General features: G+C 41.6%; 1 protein-coding gene across 3 annotated transcripts in view; it reads right to left on the bottom strand.

Moving 5' to 3' along the window:
- GPC6 (glypican 6) overlaps positions 1–19,074 on the bottom strand; it is a 1,167,663-nt gene extending 1,148,589 nt beyond the window's left edge. For 2 of the 3 annotated variants that reach the window (XM_074387545.1, XM_074387544.1), the window contains exon 1: positions 18,294–19,074. In XM_074387545.1, the coding sequence (XP_074243646.1) occupies positions 18,294–18,453 (160 nt within the window). In that variant the 5' untranslated portion in view covers positions 18,454–19,074. The remainder of the gene's footprint in view (positions 1–18,293) is intronic. The other variant, XM_003928197.3, reaches the window with a different exon arrangement.
- Positions 19,075–20,524: the final 1,450 nt, after the last annotated feature.

Consider the following 20,524-nt stretch of genomic DNA (forward strand, 5'->3'; position numbering starts at 1 on the left):
CACTGAATGGCACTCAGAGTATGGGCCCCAGAGACTCGTAGTATAACAACATCAGCATCACCTGAGAACTCGTTAGAAAAGCAAATTACAGACTCCAGGTCAGAACTGCTACTGAATCAGAAACTCTGGGAGGCAGATCCCAGCCGTCTGTGTTTTGCAAGCCCTTCCAGTGATTCCGATGCATGGAAAAGTTCAGGAAGCTCACCGCTCTAGATCACTGATTCTCAACCCTGGAAGCACATCTGAATTACTTTAGGAAATTATAAAAGGATAGAAAGAATGAAGGAAAGAAGGAGGAAGAGCTAGAAGAAGGAAGGACTGTGCCCTTTCCCAAATCAATTAAATCAGAATATCCAAAACTGAATAATGGAGCTCAAGTACAAATAATTTTCAGTGAACCATATCACAGCCTAGAAGACTGTTAAATTTTCAGGAACTCTGTGAACTGGTTATTAAACTGTTGGTAGCTTGAAATTGTTCACGGTGGGAATATTTAGACCTTAACACTTACCAAATGCTTTGAATCAGTGTCCCCTCCACACCCAGGCAGTTTTTAATACCTAATCTGTTCATCACTGGCCAGGGTGGAGAAACACTGGACTAAAGTGAGAATGCCAAATACCTCGTTAATTCAGACAGCCTCGGCAGTTTCTCTCAGTTTCTCAATTACTACTCAATTTCTTGGGATTCTTGTTAAGATTAAGAAGATTTTTTTTTTTCCAAGATGGCAGATTACAGGCTTTGTTAGTGTGCCTCACCATTTTGAAAAGAGCAAAATAGTATGTAGGGATTGAAGCTGTGTGCACTTTTATCCAAGAAGGAACACAGGTACTCAAGAGAACAAGTGAAAGAAACTTGGGATGCTGTGAAAGGAGCAGTAGTCAGCAGCCTGCACCGTGAGTCAGGCGGAAAGCTGCAGTCTTCTGAGGGTGAAAGGGGGAGACACTGTCTCCTTCATGCACATTCCCATTGGGGAGCCAGGTAATCCCGGCCAGCGGGGAGCACCTTAACCCTACCAGATGCTAGAGCTGATCTGAAGAGGCTGGGGCAGAAGGAGAAGCATGGGGAAGTGCTTTGTATGCCCTCCCAGGCCCCAGGAGGGGCAGAAGGAAGACGTTCCTAATGGAACTCACAGGCGCCCTCATGGAAATCTGTCGGCTAACTCGGGCGATGACCACAGGCTGGAAGAAGCACCCAATGGAGATCTGCAATCTGATCTTAAGCATAAAGCATGCTCTTGCCATGGGCACAGGAACCTGGTGCTCCTGCTTCATGGACCTCTAGAAGGGGTGTGGCCCGAGAGCTGCAATTTCTATCTTGGGTGGGAAGTCTTGCAGTGGGTGGCAGTTTCGCATTGTGGGATGCAGCTGGCTCTTGCAGCTTTCTGCCAGCAGAAGTCTGTGGGTGTGAGATCAGTACTGTCAAAGGCGTGGGAGCTGGGTGGGTCTCATTGCCACCTGCTCCCCGTGTCCCAGTGCGCAGTCATATGCAGTGGAAGTGGTTCCTTTCCTCTCTGAAATATTACCCTAGTGGACAGGGAATTTCCCGCTGACACCCATCAGGGCCACCACTTGTACTCACACTTGGAGAGCAAGAGCACAGGCCTACCTGACCCAGCCCCACCCAGCTTTTCCCCTCCACCTACCTTGGCAACAGAACACAAACAGAACCTTTTGGGAGTCCCAGGGCCCTGCCCATCCCCAGGGATATCCGAGTACTTCCCCTGGATAACATAGGCCAAGCATGAATCCCATGGCCACCACCGCAGCTGGCTCTCCTGTAAGTGTACGGTCCGACATCTACCAACACAGCCCATTACATCCGCACCAAAGGAGAAAACTCTTCTTTGAACTCAGCTAACACCACCGTCCATCCCAGGAGGCCTTGAGCCTGTTCACATGCCCAGTACATTGATACTACAGCTGGCAAATGAGAAAGCCACCACACCACACCAAATAGCCTTATTTAGAAATCCTGAATAGACCTAGACAACTTTACAGAGTCCACACCACTCCCCTGCCACCCCCATCAGAGCTGGTGCTCACACCTGCCACTGGGAGACCAGAGGACAGGTCAGCCTGCTCCAGCTCCACCCATATCACTTGCCTCTGGTGCTAAGAGCAAAGCCTAAGCGACTGCCCAAGTCCTGTAGACCAGTCAATCGAAGCATCAGAGGGCTTCTCCAGATGGCTGACTAGAGACCTGGGTGACCAATTCCCTTCAGAAAAAAGAACCAGAATTACTGGTGCATAACCATAGCCTTAGTGGAGTGTTAAGGGGAGACTGCTGGAGCCCACTGGAGAGTTCATTGGAAGAATCTACAACATGCACCAAAACTAAGGAACCAAGAAGCTGGCAGAGATCAAATCCAGAGAGACTTAGTATTCTGTGGAAATGGGAAGTGAGAGTGCTCTTGGCCTCTCTAGCCCTTGCAGTAGACTGCTGGTATCCAAACTCAAGGACAGCTTTTTTGCCATGATGAGCCCAAGTACTGGAGTAGGCTGCGATCTGGGGATTTCTCGAGGGCATTATACTGGGCCACCAGCTCACACGGGGTCCCTTCCTGTTCCTCCTGGACCCAAGCTGCAGTAGCGGGTGCCATACTGGGTGTGCACACATTGCAAGACTTCGTTCAGCTCAAAGACTTTCAACCCTTGTGTCTTCATGTCACAGGATCCCTTGCAGACATGCTCCAGCAACAACCTGGATTGTGGCAACCCCACAAGGTGGCCAGACCCAGAGGAGCAGCAGGATTCACAGTGGTCTGGCCCCCAGGGATTGTCACACCTAGGGGAAGGGGAGTGCACCACACCAAGGGAGCACTCTGTGGGACAAAAGAAACAAGAGTGCAGGCTTTTCTGTGTCCATGAACTTCCTGCTTGTGGGCTAGGAGCAGCTGCACCTCCTTCAGCAGAGGCTTGGGCATAGTGCTCCATTCAGCGGGAAGACTGCATTTCTTCCCCAGCAGTCGAGCACCCCCAGTACTCATGAAGGGACATAGAGGAGACTTCCCCCCATCACTCGCTGCTGTAGACATAGCCAGGATGTCTCTCGCAGGAGCTAGGCTTGGGTGCATCTGTAAATGGTCTTTCTTTTTTTGTTTTTTTGTTTTTTGTTTTTTTTTTTAGAGACAGGGTTTCTCCATGTTGGTCAGGCTGGTCTCGAACTCCTGAGCTCAGGTGATCCACCCACCTAGGCCTCCCAAAGTGCTGGGATTACAGGCATGAGCCACTGCACCAGGCCTATAAATGGTCTTTCTAGAGCATTTTGGGGGTGACTGTGTCTCCACAGGGTGTGCGTCCTCTGGGGTCAGGCTTGGAGGAGGAGAAGAGTCCTGCTTCCTCTCTACACCAAATGTCAGCATTCCTGCAGATAGAGACATGCTTGTCTAATCTGAATATCCAGAACATTGGGAAAGAAGCATGATAGGGAGGTGGGTCACTTTGTTTTTATTTTTTTGCCAGGTTTGTGGTAGAGCTGAGGTAGCACCCTCTCTTTCACCTATGAGGATCTCAGTGCATTTTATGAGAACTCCCCAGGCTACATCCATCAGGGCTGGGATGTGTGCCCACCATTGCGGTATTGCATATACCCACCTACCTAAGCTACAGCAAATTCATACCCATGGGTACCTCTAACTGAACTGAAGACTAAACTGTTCAACCCAGTGACAAAGAAAGGCTGGAGAATAAAGAGTGCACATCAAGGGGAGTAAGATAAGTTTCATGAGACCTCTGCCATTCCAGCACCACAAGAGACAGTGAACCAGTGAACCTCTTCACACACCCATTACATTGGTACTATAAGCAGGACCTAAGAAAGTCATAACACAAAATTCTCTATAACCAAGGAACTCACACAGTCTTTGCAACTGAAATTACTCAAGAGCCAAAACTAGGGAATCATAAACCATACACATTATAGTTACACCCAGTCCAGTCAAAAATCAATTCAAAAATAAGTAGCAGCAGCAGCTTATCTAGATGAGAAGGAAGCAGAAAAATAATTCTGGCAATGTGAAAAGCAGAGTTTTACGATGCCCCCAAAAGATCACTCTAACTCTTTTGCAATGAATCTAAACCAAAATGAAATCTTGGAAATACCAGATAGAGAATTCAAAATATTGATCATAAAGTTGCTCAATGAGATCCAAGAGAAAGTTGAAACCAACATAAAGAAATCAAGAAAAAAATTCAAGATATGAATTAAAATTTTCTCAAGAAGATAAATTAAAAAAAAAAAAAAAAAACAGAACTTCTGGAAACGAAAGACTCATTTAGTGAGTTACAAAATGCAGTGACAAGTTTTACCAAGAGACTAGACCAAGCAAAATAAATAATTTCAGAGCTTGACTATAAGGCTTTTGGGTTTACCCAATCAGACAAAAACAAAGTAAAAAGAATAAATAGAAGTGAATACAGTCTCCAAAAAATATGAGATTATGTAAAACATCCAAAACCCATAATCAAAAGTATTCCTGAAGAAGAAGAAAAAGTAAAAAGTTTTGAAAACCTATCTGAGGGAATATTTGAGGCAAACTTCACTGGTCTTGACAGAGATTTAAACAGCCAGACACAAGAGGCTCAAAGAACTCCTGGGAGATTCACTGCAAAAGAACATCACTAAGGCATATAATAATCAGGTTATCTAAAGTCAACATGAAAGAAATAATTCTAAGAGCAGTGAGACAAAGGCATCAAATAACTTAAAAGGAAAATCTTTCTTTCCTTATAAAGGAAAATCTGTCAGACTAATGGTAAACTTCACACCAAAAGAAATCACAAGCCAGAGGGGACTGGAAAGCGATCTTTAGTCTTCCTAAACAGAGTAAGGGTCACCAGGAATTTTGTATGGTACAAAACTTAGTTTCGTAAAGGAAGGAGAAATAAGTCTTTCCCAGAAAAGCAAACTGGGGAAGAGTCTGTCACCACTAGACTGGACCTACAAGAAATGCTCAAAGGAATTATAAACATCCGGATGAAGGTTCTGTATGCACCAGTATAAAAAACATTCAAAGGTATAAAACTCACTGTTTATAAAATCGTAACATGATAGAGAATACAAAACAACTAGGTTGCAATCAACATGATGACTGAAAGAGTATCTAACATATTACTAGTAACTGTGAATATAAATGAGCTGAATGCCCCACTTAAAAGATTAGTGGAATGATTTTTTAAAAGTACAGTCTAAATATCTGTCGCCTTCAAGAGACACACTTAACTTGTAAAGATTCTTATAGACTCAAGGTAAAAAGGTGGAAAAAAAATATTCCACACAAATGGAAACCAAAAGTGGGCAGCCTAGCCATTCTTATACCAGGTAAAACAGACTTTAAATCAACAAAAGTAAATAAATAAATAAATAAATAAATAATAAAAAGACAAAGAAGGTCATTAAATGATAATAGTTGGTCAACTCAACAAGAAGAGATAACCATCTTAAATAAACATACACCTAACACCAGAACTTCTAGATTTGTAAGACAAATACTACCAGATATAAGGACTGGGTGCTGTGGCTCAAGGCTGTAATCCCAGCACTTTGGGAGGCTGAGGCAGGTGGATCACGAGGTCAGGTGATCGAGACCATCCTGGCTAACACGGTGAAACCCCATCTCTACTAAAAATACAAAAAACTAGCCAGACGTGATGGCACGATCCTGTAATCCCAGCTGCTCAGGAGGCTGAAGCAAGAGAATCACTTGAACCCACGAGGCTGAGGTTGTAGTGAGCAAGATCACTCCACTGCACTCTGGCCTGGGAGACACAGCAACACTCCATCTCCAAAAAAAAAGCTACTAGATCTAAGGAAAATTTAACACAACACTAGCTAGATCACTGAGGCAGAAGAAAGTCAACAAACACCTGCCATAAACTGGATTCTACGACAAATGGACCTAACAGGCACTTACAGAATATTGTACACCAAACTGGAGACTATATATTCTTGTTGTAGCACATGGTATATTTTCCAAGATAGACCACACAATAGGCCACAAAACAAGTTCCAATAAATTTTTAAAAATCAAAATCACATCAGGCATCTTCTCAGACTATAGCAGAATAAACCTAACAATCGATTCCAAGGGGACTCCCAAAACTATACAAATACATGGAAATTAAATGATCTGCTCTTGAATGATTTTTAGGTCAAAGATAAAATCAAGATGAAAAATTGAGAAATTTTTTTTCAAAATGAATGACGACATTGACAAAAGTTATCAAAATCTCTGGGACACTGTAAAAACAGTACTAAGAGGAAAGCTTACAGCACTAAATGTCTACAACAAAAAGGACAAAAAGATCACAAATTGACAACCAACGTCACACCTCGAGGAGCTAGAAAAATAACAAACCAAACCTAAAGGTACCAGAAAAGAAATAATGAAGATCGGAACAGAACTAAACAAAAATGAAACTAAAAAAAAAAAAAAAAGAAATCAATGAAATGAAAAGTTGGTTCTTTGAAAAGATAAAATTGATAAATCACTAGCTAGATTAACCAAGAAAGCAATAGAGATGATTCAAATAAGCTTAATGTGAAATAAAAATGGAGACATTACCACAGATATCACAGAAATATAAAAAAATGATCTCAGATGATCTTTTGTATTTCTGTGATATCAGTTGTAATGTCTCCATTTTCATAAATCTGATGTTCTATGTCCATCTCTAAGCACACAAACTAGAAACTCTGGAGGAAATGAATAAATTTCTGGAAGCATAAAACCCACAAGCTTTAATCAGAAACAAACAGAAATCCTGAACAGTCAAATAACAAGTAATGAGACAAAATCAGTAATTAAAACAATATTCCAACAAAATGAAGCCCAGGACCAGCTAGACTCATGCTGACTGTTACCAGGCACTAAAAGAAGAAGTGACACCAATTCTACTAAAGCTATTTCAAAAGATTGAGAAGAAGGAAATCCTCCCTAACTCATCCTATGAAGCCAGTATGACCATGATACCAAAGTCAGGAAAGACACAGCAAAAAAGAAAAACTGTAGACCAGATCTCTGATGAACATAGATGCAAAAATCTTCAACAAAACACTAGCAAACCAAATCCAGCACAACAAAAGAAGAATTCACCAGGATCAAGTGACTTTTATTTCAGAGATGGAAGGATAGATCAGCACATCCAAGCCAACAAATGTAATTAATCACATAAATAGAATTAATAACAAAAGCTATATGATAATTTCAGTAGATGAAATATTTAATAAAATTTAGCATCACTTCATGATAAAAACCCTCAAGACACTAGGCATAGAAGGAACATACTTCAAAATAATAAAAGCCATATATGACAGACCCACAGTGAATATCATACTGAAGGGGGGAAAGTTGAAAGCATTCCCCCTTGAGAACATTTCCCTTAAGAAGTGGAACCAGACAAGGATGCCCATTTTCACTACTTTTATACTGGAAGTCATAGACAGAGCAATTATGCAAAAGAAAGGAATAAAAGGCGTTCCAGTTGGGAAAGAGGAAATCAACCTATGTCTGTTTGCCAACGATGTGTTAATGTACCTAAAATACCCTAAAGTCTCCTCCAAAAGACTACTGGATTTGATAAATGAATTCAGTAATATCTCAGGTGACAAAGCCAACCCATATAAATCAGTAGCACTGATATACACCAATAATGACCAAGCTTAGAATCAAATCAAGAATTCCATCACATTTACAATAGCTTCAAAACAATAAAATTTTTATTTTAAAGTATAAGGAATACATTTAACCAAGGTGGTGAAAGATCTGTACAAGGAGAACTACAAAACAAATTGTGGATCACACAAACAAATGGGAAAATATCCCATGCTTCTGGATTAGAAGAATCAATATTGTGAAAATGACCGTAGTGCCAAAAGCATTCAACAGATTCAATGCAATTTCTATCAATATACCAATATCATTTTTTCACAGAGTTAGAAAAAGCAATCCCAAATTTCAAATAGAACCACAAAGAGCCTGAGTAGCCAAAGCAATCCTAAGCAAAAAGAACAGAGCTAAAGGCATCACATTACCCAACTTCAAATTACGCTACAATGCTATGGTAGCTCAAATAGCATGGTAATAGTGTAAAAAAGACACACTGACCAATAGGACCAAATAGAGAACCAAGAAATAAAGTCTAATACCTACAACCAACTAATCTTTGACAAAGCAGACAAAAACATATACTGGGGAAAGGACACTCTACTCAATAAATGTTCCAGAGAAAACTGTCTGTTAGCCACAGGCACAAGAATAAAACTAGGCCCCTATCTCTCACCATATGAAAAAAATAACAAGATGAATTAAAGAAACTGTAAGACCAAAAACCATAAAAAGTCTAGAATGAAACCTATGAAAAACTGTTCTGGACATTGGCATAGGCAAATAATTTATGACTAAGACTCCAAAAGCAAATGCAATAAAAACAAAAATATAAGTTGGACTTAATCTAGCAAGCTTCTGCATAGCAAAGGAAATAATCAAAAGAGTAAACAGACAACCCAAAGAATTGGATAAAATATGTGCACACTATGCATCTGACAAAGGACTAATATTGAGAATCTACCAGGATCTCAAACAAATCAGCAAGAATAAAATGAATAATCCCATTAAAAAGTGGGTAAATGATACGAAGAGACATTTTTCAAAAGAAGACATGCAAATGGGCAAAAACATGAAAAAAATGCTTAACATTACTAATTACCATGGAAATGAAAATTAAAACTACAATGAGATACCACCTTACCCTAGTCAGAATGGCCGTTATTTTAAAAGTGAAAAAACAATAGATGTTGATGTGGATGTGGTGAGGAGGGAATGCTTATACACTGCAGTGGGAATATAAATTAGTACAATTTCTGTGGAAAACAGCATGAAAATTTCTCAAAGAACTAAAAGTAGATCTAACATTCAACCCAGCAATCCCACTATCGGGTTTATCTACTCAAAGGAAAATAAGACATTTTATCAAAAAGACACCTGCACTCATACGTTTATACCAGCACAATTCACAATTGCAAACAGGAAACTCTATCTAAGTTCCCAAGAAACAAGTGGATAGAGCGAATTTGGAATATATATACCATGGAATACTACTCATCCATAAAAAAGAATGAAATCATGTCTTTTGCAGCCACTTGGATGGAACTGGAGGCCATTATCCTAAATGAAGTGACTCAGGAACAGAAAACCAAAAACCACATGCTTTCAGTAATAAGTGGGTACACAGGGGCACACAGAGTGGTCCCCAATTGCAGCAATCCCCCAATCTTTTTGGCACCAGGGACTGGTTTCATAAAAGACAATTTTTCCACACATTGATGGAGATGATTTTGGGATGAAATTGTTCCGCCTCAAACCTTAGATTCTCATAAGGAGCATACAAACTCCTGCCCTCACATGTACAGTTCACGACAGAGTTCATGCTCCTATGAGAAGCTAATGTTGCTTCTGATCTGACAGGAGGCAGAGCTCAGGCAGCAATGCTCACTTACCTGCCAGTTAGCTCCTGCTGTGTGGTCCAGTCTGGAACAGGCCAAGCACCTACCAGTCCATGGCCTGGAGGTTGGGGATCCCTGGTATAAGAGACACAGGAGACTAAGAAGTAAGGAGGGTGGGAAGAGGGTGAGGGATGAAAAATTTGCTCTTGGGTACAATGAACACTATTTGGGTGCTAGGCACACTAAAAGTTCAGACTGCACTGCTATATAATTCATCCACGTCACCAACAACCACTTGTACTCCTAAAGCTATTGAAATAAATAGAGTAACCAAAAAAAAAAAAAGAGATAATGAAGATTAGCCAAGCCATGCTATGACCATCTGCTCCCATCTGAGGGTCCAGCTGCAGCACGGTATCCTTTCGCCTTCCCTTCCGGGTATTAGGCATAGGAAGCAATTCTGGAATGAGAAGAGTGGGGGGAGTGTTGAGAGTGGTCTTCAACATCAAGGAAGAGACATGTGGGAAGAAATCATTTCTTGCTGTGCGCCTGGGCTTTAGCTCCTGGTACTTGTGTTTATTTGGAGGTGATGCGGTGGAACAAGGATCTAAGAGCCAAAAGACGGAGAGAACCCGGCACCCTGTTGATACTGCAGGCTTCCAGCTTTCTCACTCCTGCAAGAGCTCTGCACTGAGACTTCTTGTTATGTGAAATAACGGCTTTCCCTGGCTGTGTAAGCCAGTTGAGTCAGGAATTTCTGTGACCTGCTGCCAAAAGTATCTTAACTGACAGACTACTTGAGTCGAGAGTTTCAACAGCTCATCCTCTAAACTCTTTAATTGGAATTTCTAAGTAGCAGAGTGAAGTTTTTAATTTCTTAAAATTTTCCCTTTGAATCTTCTTTCTTCCTTCTCTCATGACCTCATTCACCCCTTTTTCACTTCTCTCATCCTCCTCTGAGATCTTGGCAATCTCTTGCCTAAGCCTCTAAAATATAAGTGTCTCCTAGCTGTCCTTCTTCCCTCCCCCTGGGGCCTTTAATGACCTCCTCTCTAATCCATCCTGTGATACGGCTTGCCTAATCCAAAACAATATTTTCACCATGTTACCTCTCCGCCAAGAAATTGAGATGATGACCTACTTTCAGCCATAGAAAGCCTAGCATTTTCAAGGCACTCCAAAAATCCAATCCCACCCTGTCTATTCAATATCAGATTCCTTTCTGTGTTCTTCTCCACACACCCTGTTTTTTGCTCACACAGTTGACTCCACCCTACCTGCCCCCTTCTTTTCTAGCCCGTTGTCAAATGCTACCCATCGTCCTTCAAGGCTCTGGTTACATGTTGCCTCCTCCTTTCTGCTTGAGCCTCTCATTGGTATTACCATCAGTAATAATACTTGGTACTGGGATCAAAACAATGCTATGGCAGTGACTTAAGTACCAAATATCAGTACTGATGGAAATGATGCTACAATTTGATTAATCCTCCACTTGAGTAAAAAAAAAAAATTAGGGTTTTTTTTTTTTCACTGACACAGCACAAAGTACTGTGATTTAAATTTCATAGTGGATGTAGCTGATTACATGAATTTTGGTATTTCTGCACTTTTGAGAGTGAGCAATTCATCTGATCTTATTTGAGAAATCTCTCTCAGTGACACTGATATTTTAATAGTCTTTTGCTAGTTTAATGATACTGAGTTTTGTCTCCATTAAAAAGCACACATAAACTATGCTAAAGTATTTATATTGCCATGGTAATTCAATTAACATTTCTGGGACACTTCTCTCTTAATTCTCTCTTTCTCTCTCTCTCTCTCTCTCTCTCTGTGTGTGTGTGTGTGTGTATGTGTGTGTCTGTCTGTCTCTTTCTCTCACACACACACATACACGAACACACAACTCAGTCCTTATTGCCAGTCATATAGTAGATGCTAAATAAGTAATTTTGACTGATCCATTTCACCTACTAAATATTTCTTAAATCCTTCCTATTTCCATGGTCACCATTCTAGTCCTAGCTGGCCTCTCCTCCTTTCCCTGTATCTGTTTTTGCTCCCCTCAATCCTTTATAGAGCAATCAATGTAAATTTCAAAACTATATCCAGTCCTGATTAAAACACTTCAACAGCTTCTGAGTCCCTCAAGGGACTCAGGCTGAAGGCCAAAGTCACCGTAGTTAGTTCGAGGGATGTCAGGGCTGATGGGGGTAGGGGAGAAAGAACTGACCCCCAGGTGGCACACAATGAGCTTTATCTGGAAGACACTTAGGTTGCACGTGAAGGGAAGTCCCTCACAGCAGGAGACTTTGCAGGGCTAACAAAGGGGCCACCACCCAAAAGGACTAGAGGTCAAGGAACTCCAGGGGAGAAGGGCATTATGACCTAGGCAATGTCATCAGCAACATGGTAGACGGACTCGGGGTCAGAGAGCTGCTAAGGGTCTCTTAGCAGCTTGGAGTCTTTGATCATCCCAGGGTTGTTTTACATATGGCTAGCAGACAGGTACAGCTTTACAGTGTGCAGAAGGCAAACATGCTCCAAATGGTTAAAGCTCTGCTTCTTTGTGTTATAATTGAAACAACTGGATATGTAAAAAGTTGACTTCAGCACTAATGAGCTTTTGAACTAAAGACGGGAGAAGACAGCCTAAAGGGCCAGGTCTGCTGCTGCAAAAAAAGGAACAACTTAGAGCCAAGAAGGCAGGGTTATCTTTGGATTCTTTACATCTAGGTAAGTCATTAACTCGGCCTTTAGGCTGTCTTCTCCGGTCTCTCCCACACCCTTCTCCCCACTCACTGACCATTGGCCTCGGGGACCGGAACTCTCCTGATGTTTGCAGGGTATTCTCACCACACAGGAAATGTGTGCACCTTCCACACTCCCGCTTCATTACTGAAGGGCACCCATTGCTTCAAATCCCATTATTCTGCCTCAGGAAGCATTTCTGAGACGCTCTGATTTCATCAAATGCTCCTAGAAAATGCTTTCACAGTGCCAGGTGCCCTTAGTGCTATGCATTTATCTCCTTCGCAACTAATTAATTCTGAATGGTGTACTTAATTTCTGCTTCACTGCTGGATTTAAACTCCCTGGGGCTCTACACCCAGAACCTGGTACAATGACTGACCTATAGTAGGTACACAATAAATACTCATTGCATGAAGAAAAACATGCCTAGAAGAAAGAGAGAATGGGTTATTAAAATATCCAATAACCTGGATAATGTGAAAATGTGAAATCAAATTTCTATTTTTTTGTTACTACTGGCACATTCATTTAAAAAATATTATTCGAGGTTATGAAAAATTCTTAGATATTTTCATCCAAGATTATTGGAATTTTAAAATATTTACCCAAATCTCACCACTATGAAACCCTTTGTTACAAATATATGATCCTAGGGAGTCAATAGTACTTTCAAACTGTATCACATAAATCATTGAAAACTGAATAATACTGGAGAAATCTATGAAAATATTTAAAGTCAAATTATGTAGCAGCTCAAGAATTTAACATAGAAGAATTTAGTCTGTAAAGGAATACAAACACCACGTTTAAAAGAATGTTAAGTAGCTGTTTATATTGGCAAGATAACTCTAAATCACCTTATTGGCCTTGCTAGAAGTAATTTGAAAGATGTGAATTAAGTGTGGGGGGGGGGAGAATGGCTGTTCTTATAAAGTTATTTTTTGTGTTTCAATATGTTAAAATCAAGAAATTTAAATTATTTTAAAATCAATTATTTTATTATAACATTTACCCTAAACTCATATTTCTAGTGATTGAAGTTATGTCATTTTAAGTTAAAACTACTCAATAATTTTGTGTTTTATAAGTGTTCATAAATTTCATGCATAATTTTAACAGAACACTAGTACTTTCTTACATAATTTATGGCACAATCTTTATGCCATAATACTTAAAGAACATAATGCTGTACATTTTAAATCAATTTTGACAGTGGCCTACATTTCTACTTACAAGCTATTATTAAGATACAACGTAGCTGAAAGATAATTTATGTAAAAAAGTATATCAGTCAACTCAAATGAACTCTTGTTCCCAGTGATGACATATTATCCTCTAATTAAATCTGCTGAGATAACTCACAATCTCGCTAAAATTAATTTCCAAATCAAGAGTTTAACAAGTGGCACTTCTAATAGCCCAACTTTTAGATTGCTTTGAAACCTAGAATTAATGTGATTCTTTTAGAAATCTAGTGACTTGCAGAATCATGTTTTCAAAAAAACTGAAGTTCACCTTACTCATGTGTGCATTATGCTGTTCTTCTAAAAACTTTTAAAGAAATCAGCTAACTAATAAGGGGGCAAAGAAATCAGAAATCTTTGAAGCAGGCAGATAAACAGAAATTAAACAATTTATCTCAAACTAGGATATTTACTGTGGCTTTAAAGAGTAAGAGTTTCCAAATACTGTTTTCCATTTATGTTAATGTGATATCTCCATGGAAACGGAAAAAAGAAAGGGTTGTGTAAATTGTAAATATATTAAATTAGTTGGTTTGCTGGGAGAGCAGACAGAAAGACAGGTTTCCAAAGAAAGGAAATAGTCATTGGGCAAAGGTCGGTGAAAATGAAACATTATATATTTTGAAGCAAGCCAATAATCTTTTTAAACCATAGATTTTTAAATAAATACTTGATAAATTAACATCAAAGAGATAAAGAGTTTAGTGCTTTCTTAATATCCAGCTATAATTCAACTCTCAAAATACCTGGGACAGAAAAAGTTACAAAATAAATACTAAAAATAGTTACAATTTTTTTTTTTCTAATCTGTGTAGATAAATGCTCTTCTTCCCTCTAGCCCCATGAATAACTTTCCATCATGAGCTTTATGGCACTAACCCAATATTTCAGTAGGCCTAGTACACTGAAAACAATCAACACATGTACTTTAGTTTCTGTGTTTTACATTACTATATGCAAGAAAATGATCTGGAATATGTGTAAATACATGAACCATTTATTGGTGGTAGCATGGCCAATTCCTGAGGATACAAAATTCAAAGTCAAAGTGATTTTGAGAAATTAGAGACGTTGGAAGAAAACAGAAAAGTATTTAGCATGCACAACTGGAAGGGATATATGTGTGTGTATATATATGTATATATATATGCATATAGTGATTAATAATACCAGGCTATATATATATGAACTGAGGAAATAATAGATTTTACATGCATTCAATCGAAATGAATGGTGAATGTTTAATATTGTAAGGTAGTGGGCCAAGTTAGGTCTATAGACCTTGGAGTCAGGGAGCCCAGGTTTGAATTTCAGCCTCATCATTTACTAGTTGAGTCACCCTTAGGTAAGCCAAATAAAGCTCCTGTTGCACAGACTTTTCATCTATAAAATGAGGCTAATGTGTAGTATCTACTAAGTTATTGGAAGAATTCAGTAAGGTGATATTATAAAGGTAATAATTTTTAAGGAGGTGATGGGCACATAATAAATGCTATGAGACTTTTAAATAAAGTCACATTACATAAACAATGAAAACATGATCATGTAGGCCAATAAGTCACTGTTAACTACAAAGTGTTATAATTAATGATCCCAGCAAGGCTCAAGGCTCAAGGCTTAAAACAGTGGCAGGGTAAGCCTGAAACAACATTCTCTGAATTTCCCAGAGTTTTAAGCAGGTGCTATTTTTGGTGGTAGAGTTCTTTTAGAAGTTTAGAGCCACCAAGATAAGGAGGATTGGAAAATTAGGTAATAATTCTGATGTATGAGGAAAGACTAGAATGTTTCACACTGACCTTTGATCAGAATAACTGTCCTAACAAAGACCCTGATGATTCACTGCTCAATATCTTCCCAGAAGACAGAACAAGAAAAAATAAGCAAGCTCATTGTGAAGGCTTTTGGCTAGAGATCTGGAAACATTTCTATACCACAAGAATTGCTAAATATTAGAATGGATTGCTGAAAGGGGATCAAGAGTCTACTCCTTTGGAAGTTTTTCAAACAAGGATAAATAGAGTCTATCTGATCTCCCTGCGATGCTTCAAAATCAGCACTGAGTGAAGACTGATGGTGCAAACTGCCCCTCGAAGACCTCCTCCTTCCCAAGCATTCTCTGAAAGTATAACTTTAGATATTATCTATCATACTCCCTCATCTGTTGCATTTCTTTTCTATCCTAGAATAGAAAAGGGCAACACTATTTCACAGTTTTGAGTTCTAGTGAAACTTTGATAATGCCATGATGAAACATAATGTCCTCATTACTTCTCAAGTTATTTCACTAAGCAAGCTACCTGCAAATATCTTTCAATTAGAAACAGTTGTCATGAAGCTGAAGCCTGAAGAGCAATTCTTTTAAATTTATGTGCCCTGGCAGACTGAAGACACATGAAATTCCTCAAGCAAATCATTAGATGTCCAATCAAGGCAAAGGATAAAAAAGAATTAGATAAGATAACCTTTTACACTAGATAATTAAACATAAGCGGTATCACGAACTGGGGAGGAGAGACACAGTGTGTTCATCTAAGAACAGGGTATATTTCCTAAGTGATCAGTAAAACAGCAATAGGCAGCATTAAGTAAAGTTGACTTTGAAAAAACAAGTATGTTCTTAAAAAACACAATTATTTTTCAATTCATTATTTTCCTATTAAATGTGCGCCTGACCCTGTAGTGACCTGCAGCTTGATTATGTCTACCAGAATCAAAGGATGCTGAGTTTACAGCAAAGTTAACAGTGGGCCCTTAGTCATGGAAAGCAGGTAAGTTAAAAAAAAAAAAAAAAATGCACACATTTAACAGATTCATAGCTAATAAGCAAACACTAGAATTGCAAAAAGGTGGTGAGGGTACAAAAAAACAAAAACCAAAAACCAAAACCTCTCTAAATATCACCGAAGAAATTACACGAACCCCTGGGAATGTTTGTTCTCCACAAACATTCATGGTGGCTACAGAAATTATTTTACAGTGAAAATCTTCACTTTGATATTAAAGAGATGTACCTGATGGTGAGGATTGAACTCTCCTCTGAGTATTATCGCTAAATACCGAAGCAATTTAAAAATACCTATTTTCTTCTTTAAGATATCTTATCTGAAATCATGTTGGGAAATATCTGTGTGCTTAAAAGATGCCGTTTGTAAAAGACCAGATTAAAGGAGAAAAGTTCCTGGAAAAAGTGATCCATACTACAAACCTTTTAAAAAGTTGAATTCCCTGAGATTTGGGGAGGGGGGAAAAAAGCGAAGCTGATCCTTATCAATTAATTAAAAAGAATGAAATAACAGTAGACAGGAGAAGGAGAGTTAAGAAACTTAAGGAAGCTGTGGGGACAGCCGGTCTCTATTCATTGATTAACAAATTAAGGAGATCTGGAAAAGAAGGAATAAGTAACAAGGATAGAAAAGTAGTGTTATAATTCACCATAGATTCTTCCTTAGACTCACCAGAGGGAATGTCTGGCTCTGAATTGAAAAAGCTCCTTCTATAGAATGCGCTTGGTAATTTGTGCCTCTTTCCCCCACCGCCTTTGGCAATGCTCAAATTTATTTAAATGTGTTCGTTTCAGTGTAAGTAAAAACCCTCACTTCTACAGCTTGAAAATCACAAGAAAATAGCAATTCCACAACGTATCGAAACTGATGTTCTAAGATATCTGCAAAATGCTTTTTCATCCATCCACCAGTTACTTGGCAAAAAGCAGAGAGAGGCTGATGGAAATTCAGCGTTTTGACTTGACGGTCTGAGGTCACGAAGGACTTGAGCTGCCGGGTTTGAGCAGCCCGCGCCCTCGCAGCATCTCCTGGCCTTCCCCGGCCTCTCTCAGTTCTGTTCTTTAGCAGCCAAAGGATTATCTCTCCCCGACACGTTTCATTCACAGAGCCCCAGAGAAGCTGGGATTCGGTTGGAGCTAAGAGCCGGAAAACAAGCACCCAGACTGCCGCGCCAAGTTATCGGAGACCAAGTGCTACACACGCGGGCGCGGGGAGACAGGGTGGGCGCTCGCAAGCTCTAGGTGGAGCAGTGCCAGGGGCCGGGCAGGAGGGGGACACGGGGCCCCCGGACCCGAATCCCCAGAGGAGCCAGCCGCTGAAGTTGGCTGCCCGCTGGCAGACGAGGCCGGCTCCGGACCGGGTGGCGGGGTGTCCCCGAGCCCTGAGTGGCCAACAGCAACTGGGGAACCTCAACGGGAAAGCCCGCCCCGCGTCTGAAACAGGCAGCCCGTGAAGTCCCCAAACCAGCCTAGAAACGCCGGCGTCCGGAGGCCAGTCCCCGGCGAGGGTCCCTCCCAGCCTTGCCCGGCCCGGGCGCCGGGCGCTCTGCCTCCCGGGAGGACAGGGAGAGGGGCGAGAGGGGCTGGGGGAACTCTCCGCGTCTCTCCACCGCCCCTGCCGGCGCGAGGGCGGGAGTGGAGAAGGCGCCACTCAGACTGTGGCGCTGGGCAAACTGCGGTCGCAGTTCTTCCAAGTTTGCCCGAACCAGAGCGCGGGGTGAGCGCCCGGCCCGGCTCGGCTCTCTGTCCGCGCCTCGCGGCCGCCCTGGACTAACCCGGTCTCCCTGGCCGGCCGGGCCTCAGCCATCCACGAAGGGGCAGAAGGGCGCTAGGGCAGAGGGAGGCGGGAGCGAGGGTGCTCCCGCGTGTGCACACAATGAGGCGGCGGAGACGCTCACCTTCCCCCCGCCGGAGAAGCCGCAGGAGCATCATCCGCCCTGCGCGGAGACGCGGGAGTCCCGTAGAGCCGTGGCAGAAAGTGAGCACCAACTCAGCAACAGGGGGAAGGACGGGGGCGCCCAGCGGCCAGGGGGACGCGCGGCAGCCTGCCCCGGCCGCGCGCCCGCGCTTACCTGCGATCTCCTGGAAGGGGATGTCCGCCAGGCTGAATCCCTTGGCACCGTAGGCTTGGCGGACCTCGCCGCAGCTCCGAGCCTTCACATCCGCCCCGGCCGGGAAGGACAGCAGCAGCCCGGAGAGGGGAAGAATCACAGCCCCGATCCAAGAAGGCATGGTGCAACATGCAAATCCAGCTCGGTCAACCCCTCGGCCCGTGCGCTCTTCACCTTGCCCCTCAAGCCGAGAGCCCGCCAGAGGCAGCGGCGCGCTCCTCGCCGCTGCCCAGCGTCACCCCCTTCCGCCAGCCGAGGGGACGAGCAGCGCAGCCCTCTGGACTGCGCTCAGCAAACTTTTATAAGCCAGATGGAGGATGGCAAGCCAACAAGGGCTGGCTGGGAAGGCAGCTGCCTTGCTCCTCTAGCCCCCAGAGCGAAACGGTGCAATCACAACGAGGAAGAGAAGGAAAAGAAGTGTTTAAAAAAACGCCATGGGGGCTCAGAGCCGCAGAATCCTGGAGCGCTGCGGGCTCGGCTCGCCGGAGTGTGCGGCGGAGGTGGGAACGCGCGCCGGCTCTCCCCGGAGGGAGATGGACCGGCGAGAGCGAGTGTGTGTGCGCGCGTGTGTCCGCTGGTGTGAGCGCGAGGTTCTTGGGGATGTGTGTGCGTGGAGGTATGTGTTGGGGATATACGAGATCTAGGGGGAAACCTCTGCTTCACACAGGCTGTGGGAGCCTGTGAGAGTCCTCCTGAAATAGGAAGAGAGAAATCCTGGAGACAGACACTGGAGGCTAGAGGGAAGGAGAAAGGAGGGGGGAGAAAGAAACGTGCTACACATTGCACAGCCGAAATTCACAGGCCGAGTCACAGGCAAAACCTGGACTGGATCTCTTCCTAGTCGGTAGAAAGGGGGAAAGGAAAAAGAAACGTTCCTATTTTCTTACTCACTTCACATCCTTTATAGTGATCTGAAATGAAATAATAAGCAATCTAGAAAGACCAGGTAATTTAAAGTCATTAACATGCTATTAAGCTGTATTTTTATGGAGGTAAAGGAGGACGCACTTTGAATTGTTGCTCTTGATATATGTTCCTGATCTGCTGAAACACAAAGCCAGAGTCGAAATAGTCATATACGGGAGTTCCTGGGTGGCAGAGAACGATCACGGCTTTAACCAGTCGTCTAATTTCTGTTTGGCTTTGTTTTTGTTGGTTTGTTTGTTTTGTTTTACTTATTTATTTATTTATTTTTCTAAAGGCACACGTTGGAGACCATGAGTTCTTTATTTTTAAATGTTTGGTTCTAGACTCAAAAATTTCACTTTTTAAAATTTAAAATATTCCATAGCCTTAGATCAGAAATCATTATGCTTAGGTTTCCAATGTGTAGAGGAGCAGGAAAGCTAACAACCAGAACACAGAGCAACAAGAAGAGGAGAGAACAGGGGCCAGAGGTGCATAAAAGGGGAGAATGGGGAAGGTAGATGATACCTTCCCTCTCGCCAGATGCCCTCACATAGTAGACTTAACATTTTCTTCCGAGTTAACATGAGTCACAAGTGAAGAATCAATCCAATTTCTTCTGTCTCTATTTACATTGCTGTTCTGTGAACAGGATAAAAGTGAAAATTCAGGTTTGCCTAATTGACTTTGTTATGCTAACGGACTCACAGAAGTCAGCTGGCAGAAGTGTATGTTGAAACCCAGAACTCCTGGAACTAATAAGATAGTTTAATGAAAACTAAGACCAGATGATAATAATAATAATAGTGTTTACTCACATGGCTATATGTTTTGTACGTCAGCACGTTATTCAGAAACTTAATGCAAGGTAATGCCCAGTTTTGTGGTGCTCAACTATGAAGCTACACATGAAGATGTTTTCCTGATGATGGTATGAATGACCAGAATGACTCAGAAGTTTTAAATCATTCAATTTGTCATTATCATCATCACAAACATTGCATACATTCTCTTCCTCTCCTTAATAAATTCCTCCTCTCCTAACCCACCAAAAAGATTCTCAAGATTCAACCTCATTTAACCTTTGCAAACACTTTAAAAATGAAGTCGACTTATTTACAGAATGACTGTCTTCTTCAAACTCATAGGTAAAAACAAAACAAAACAAAAAAAAGAAAAAAACTCCATAGCTTAATATGTCTGACAACGCAACACACTTAACTTTTTTTCTCTTAAAATTTTAGCATAATTTTTTTGTTTTCATAATATTTATGTTAACTGGCAGA

This window comes from Saimiri boliviensis, chromosome 16 (genome assembly GCF_048565385.1).
Source record: "Saimiri boliviensis isolate mSaiBol1 chromosome 16, mSaiBol1.pri, whole genome shotgun sequence".
NCBI lineage: Eukaryota > Metazoa > Chordata > Mammalia > Primates > Cebidae > Saimiri > Saimiri boliviensis.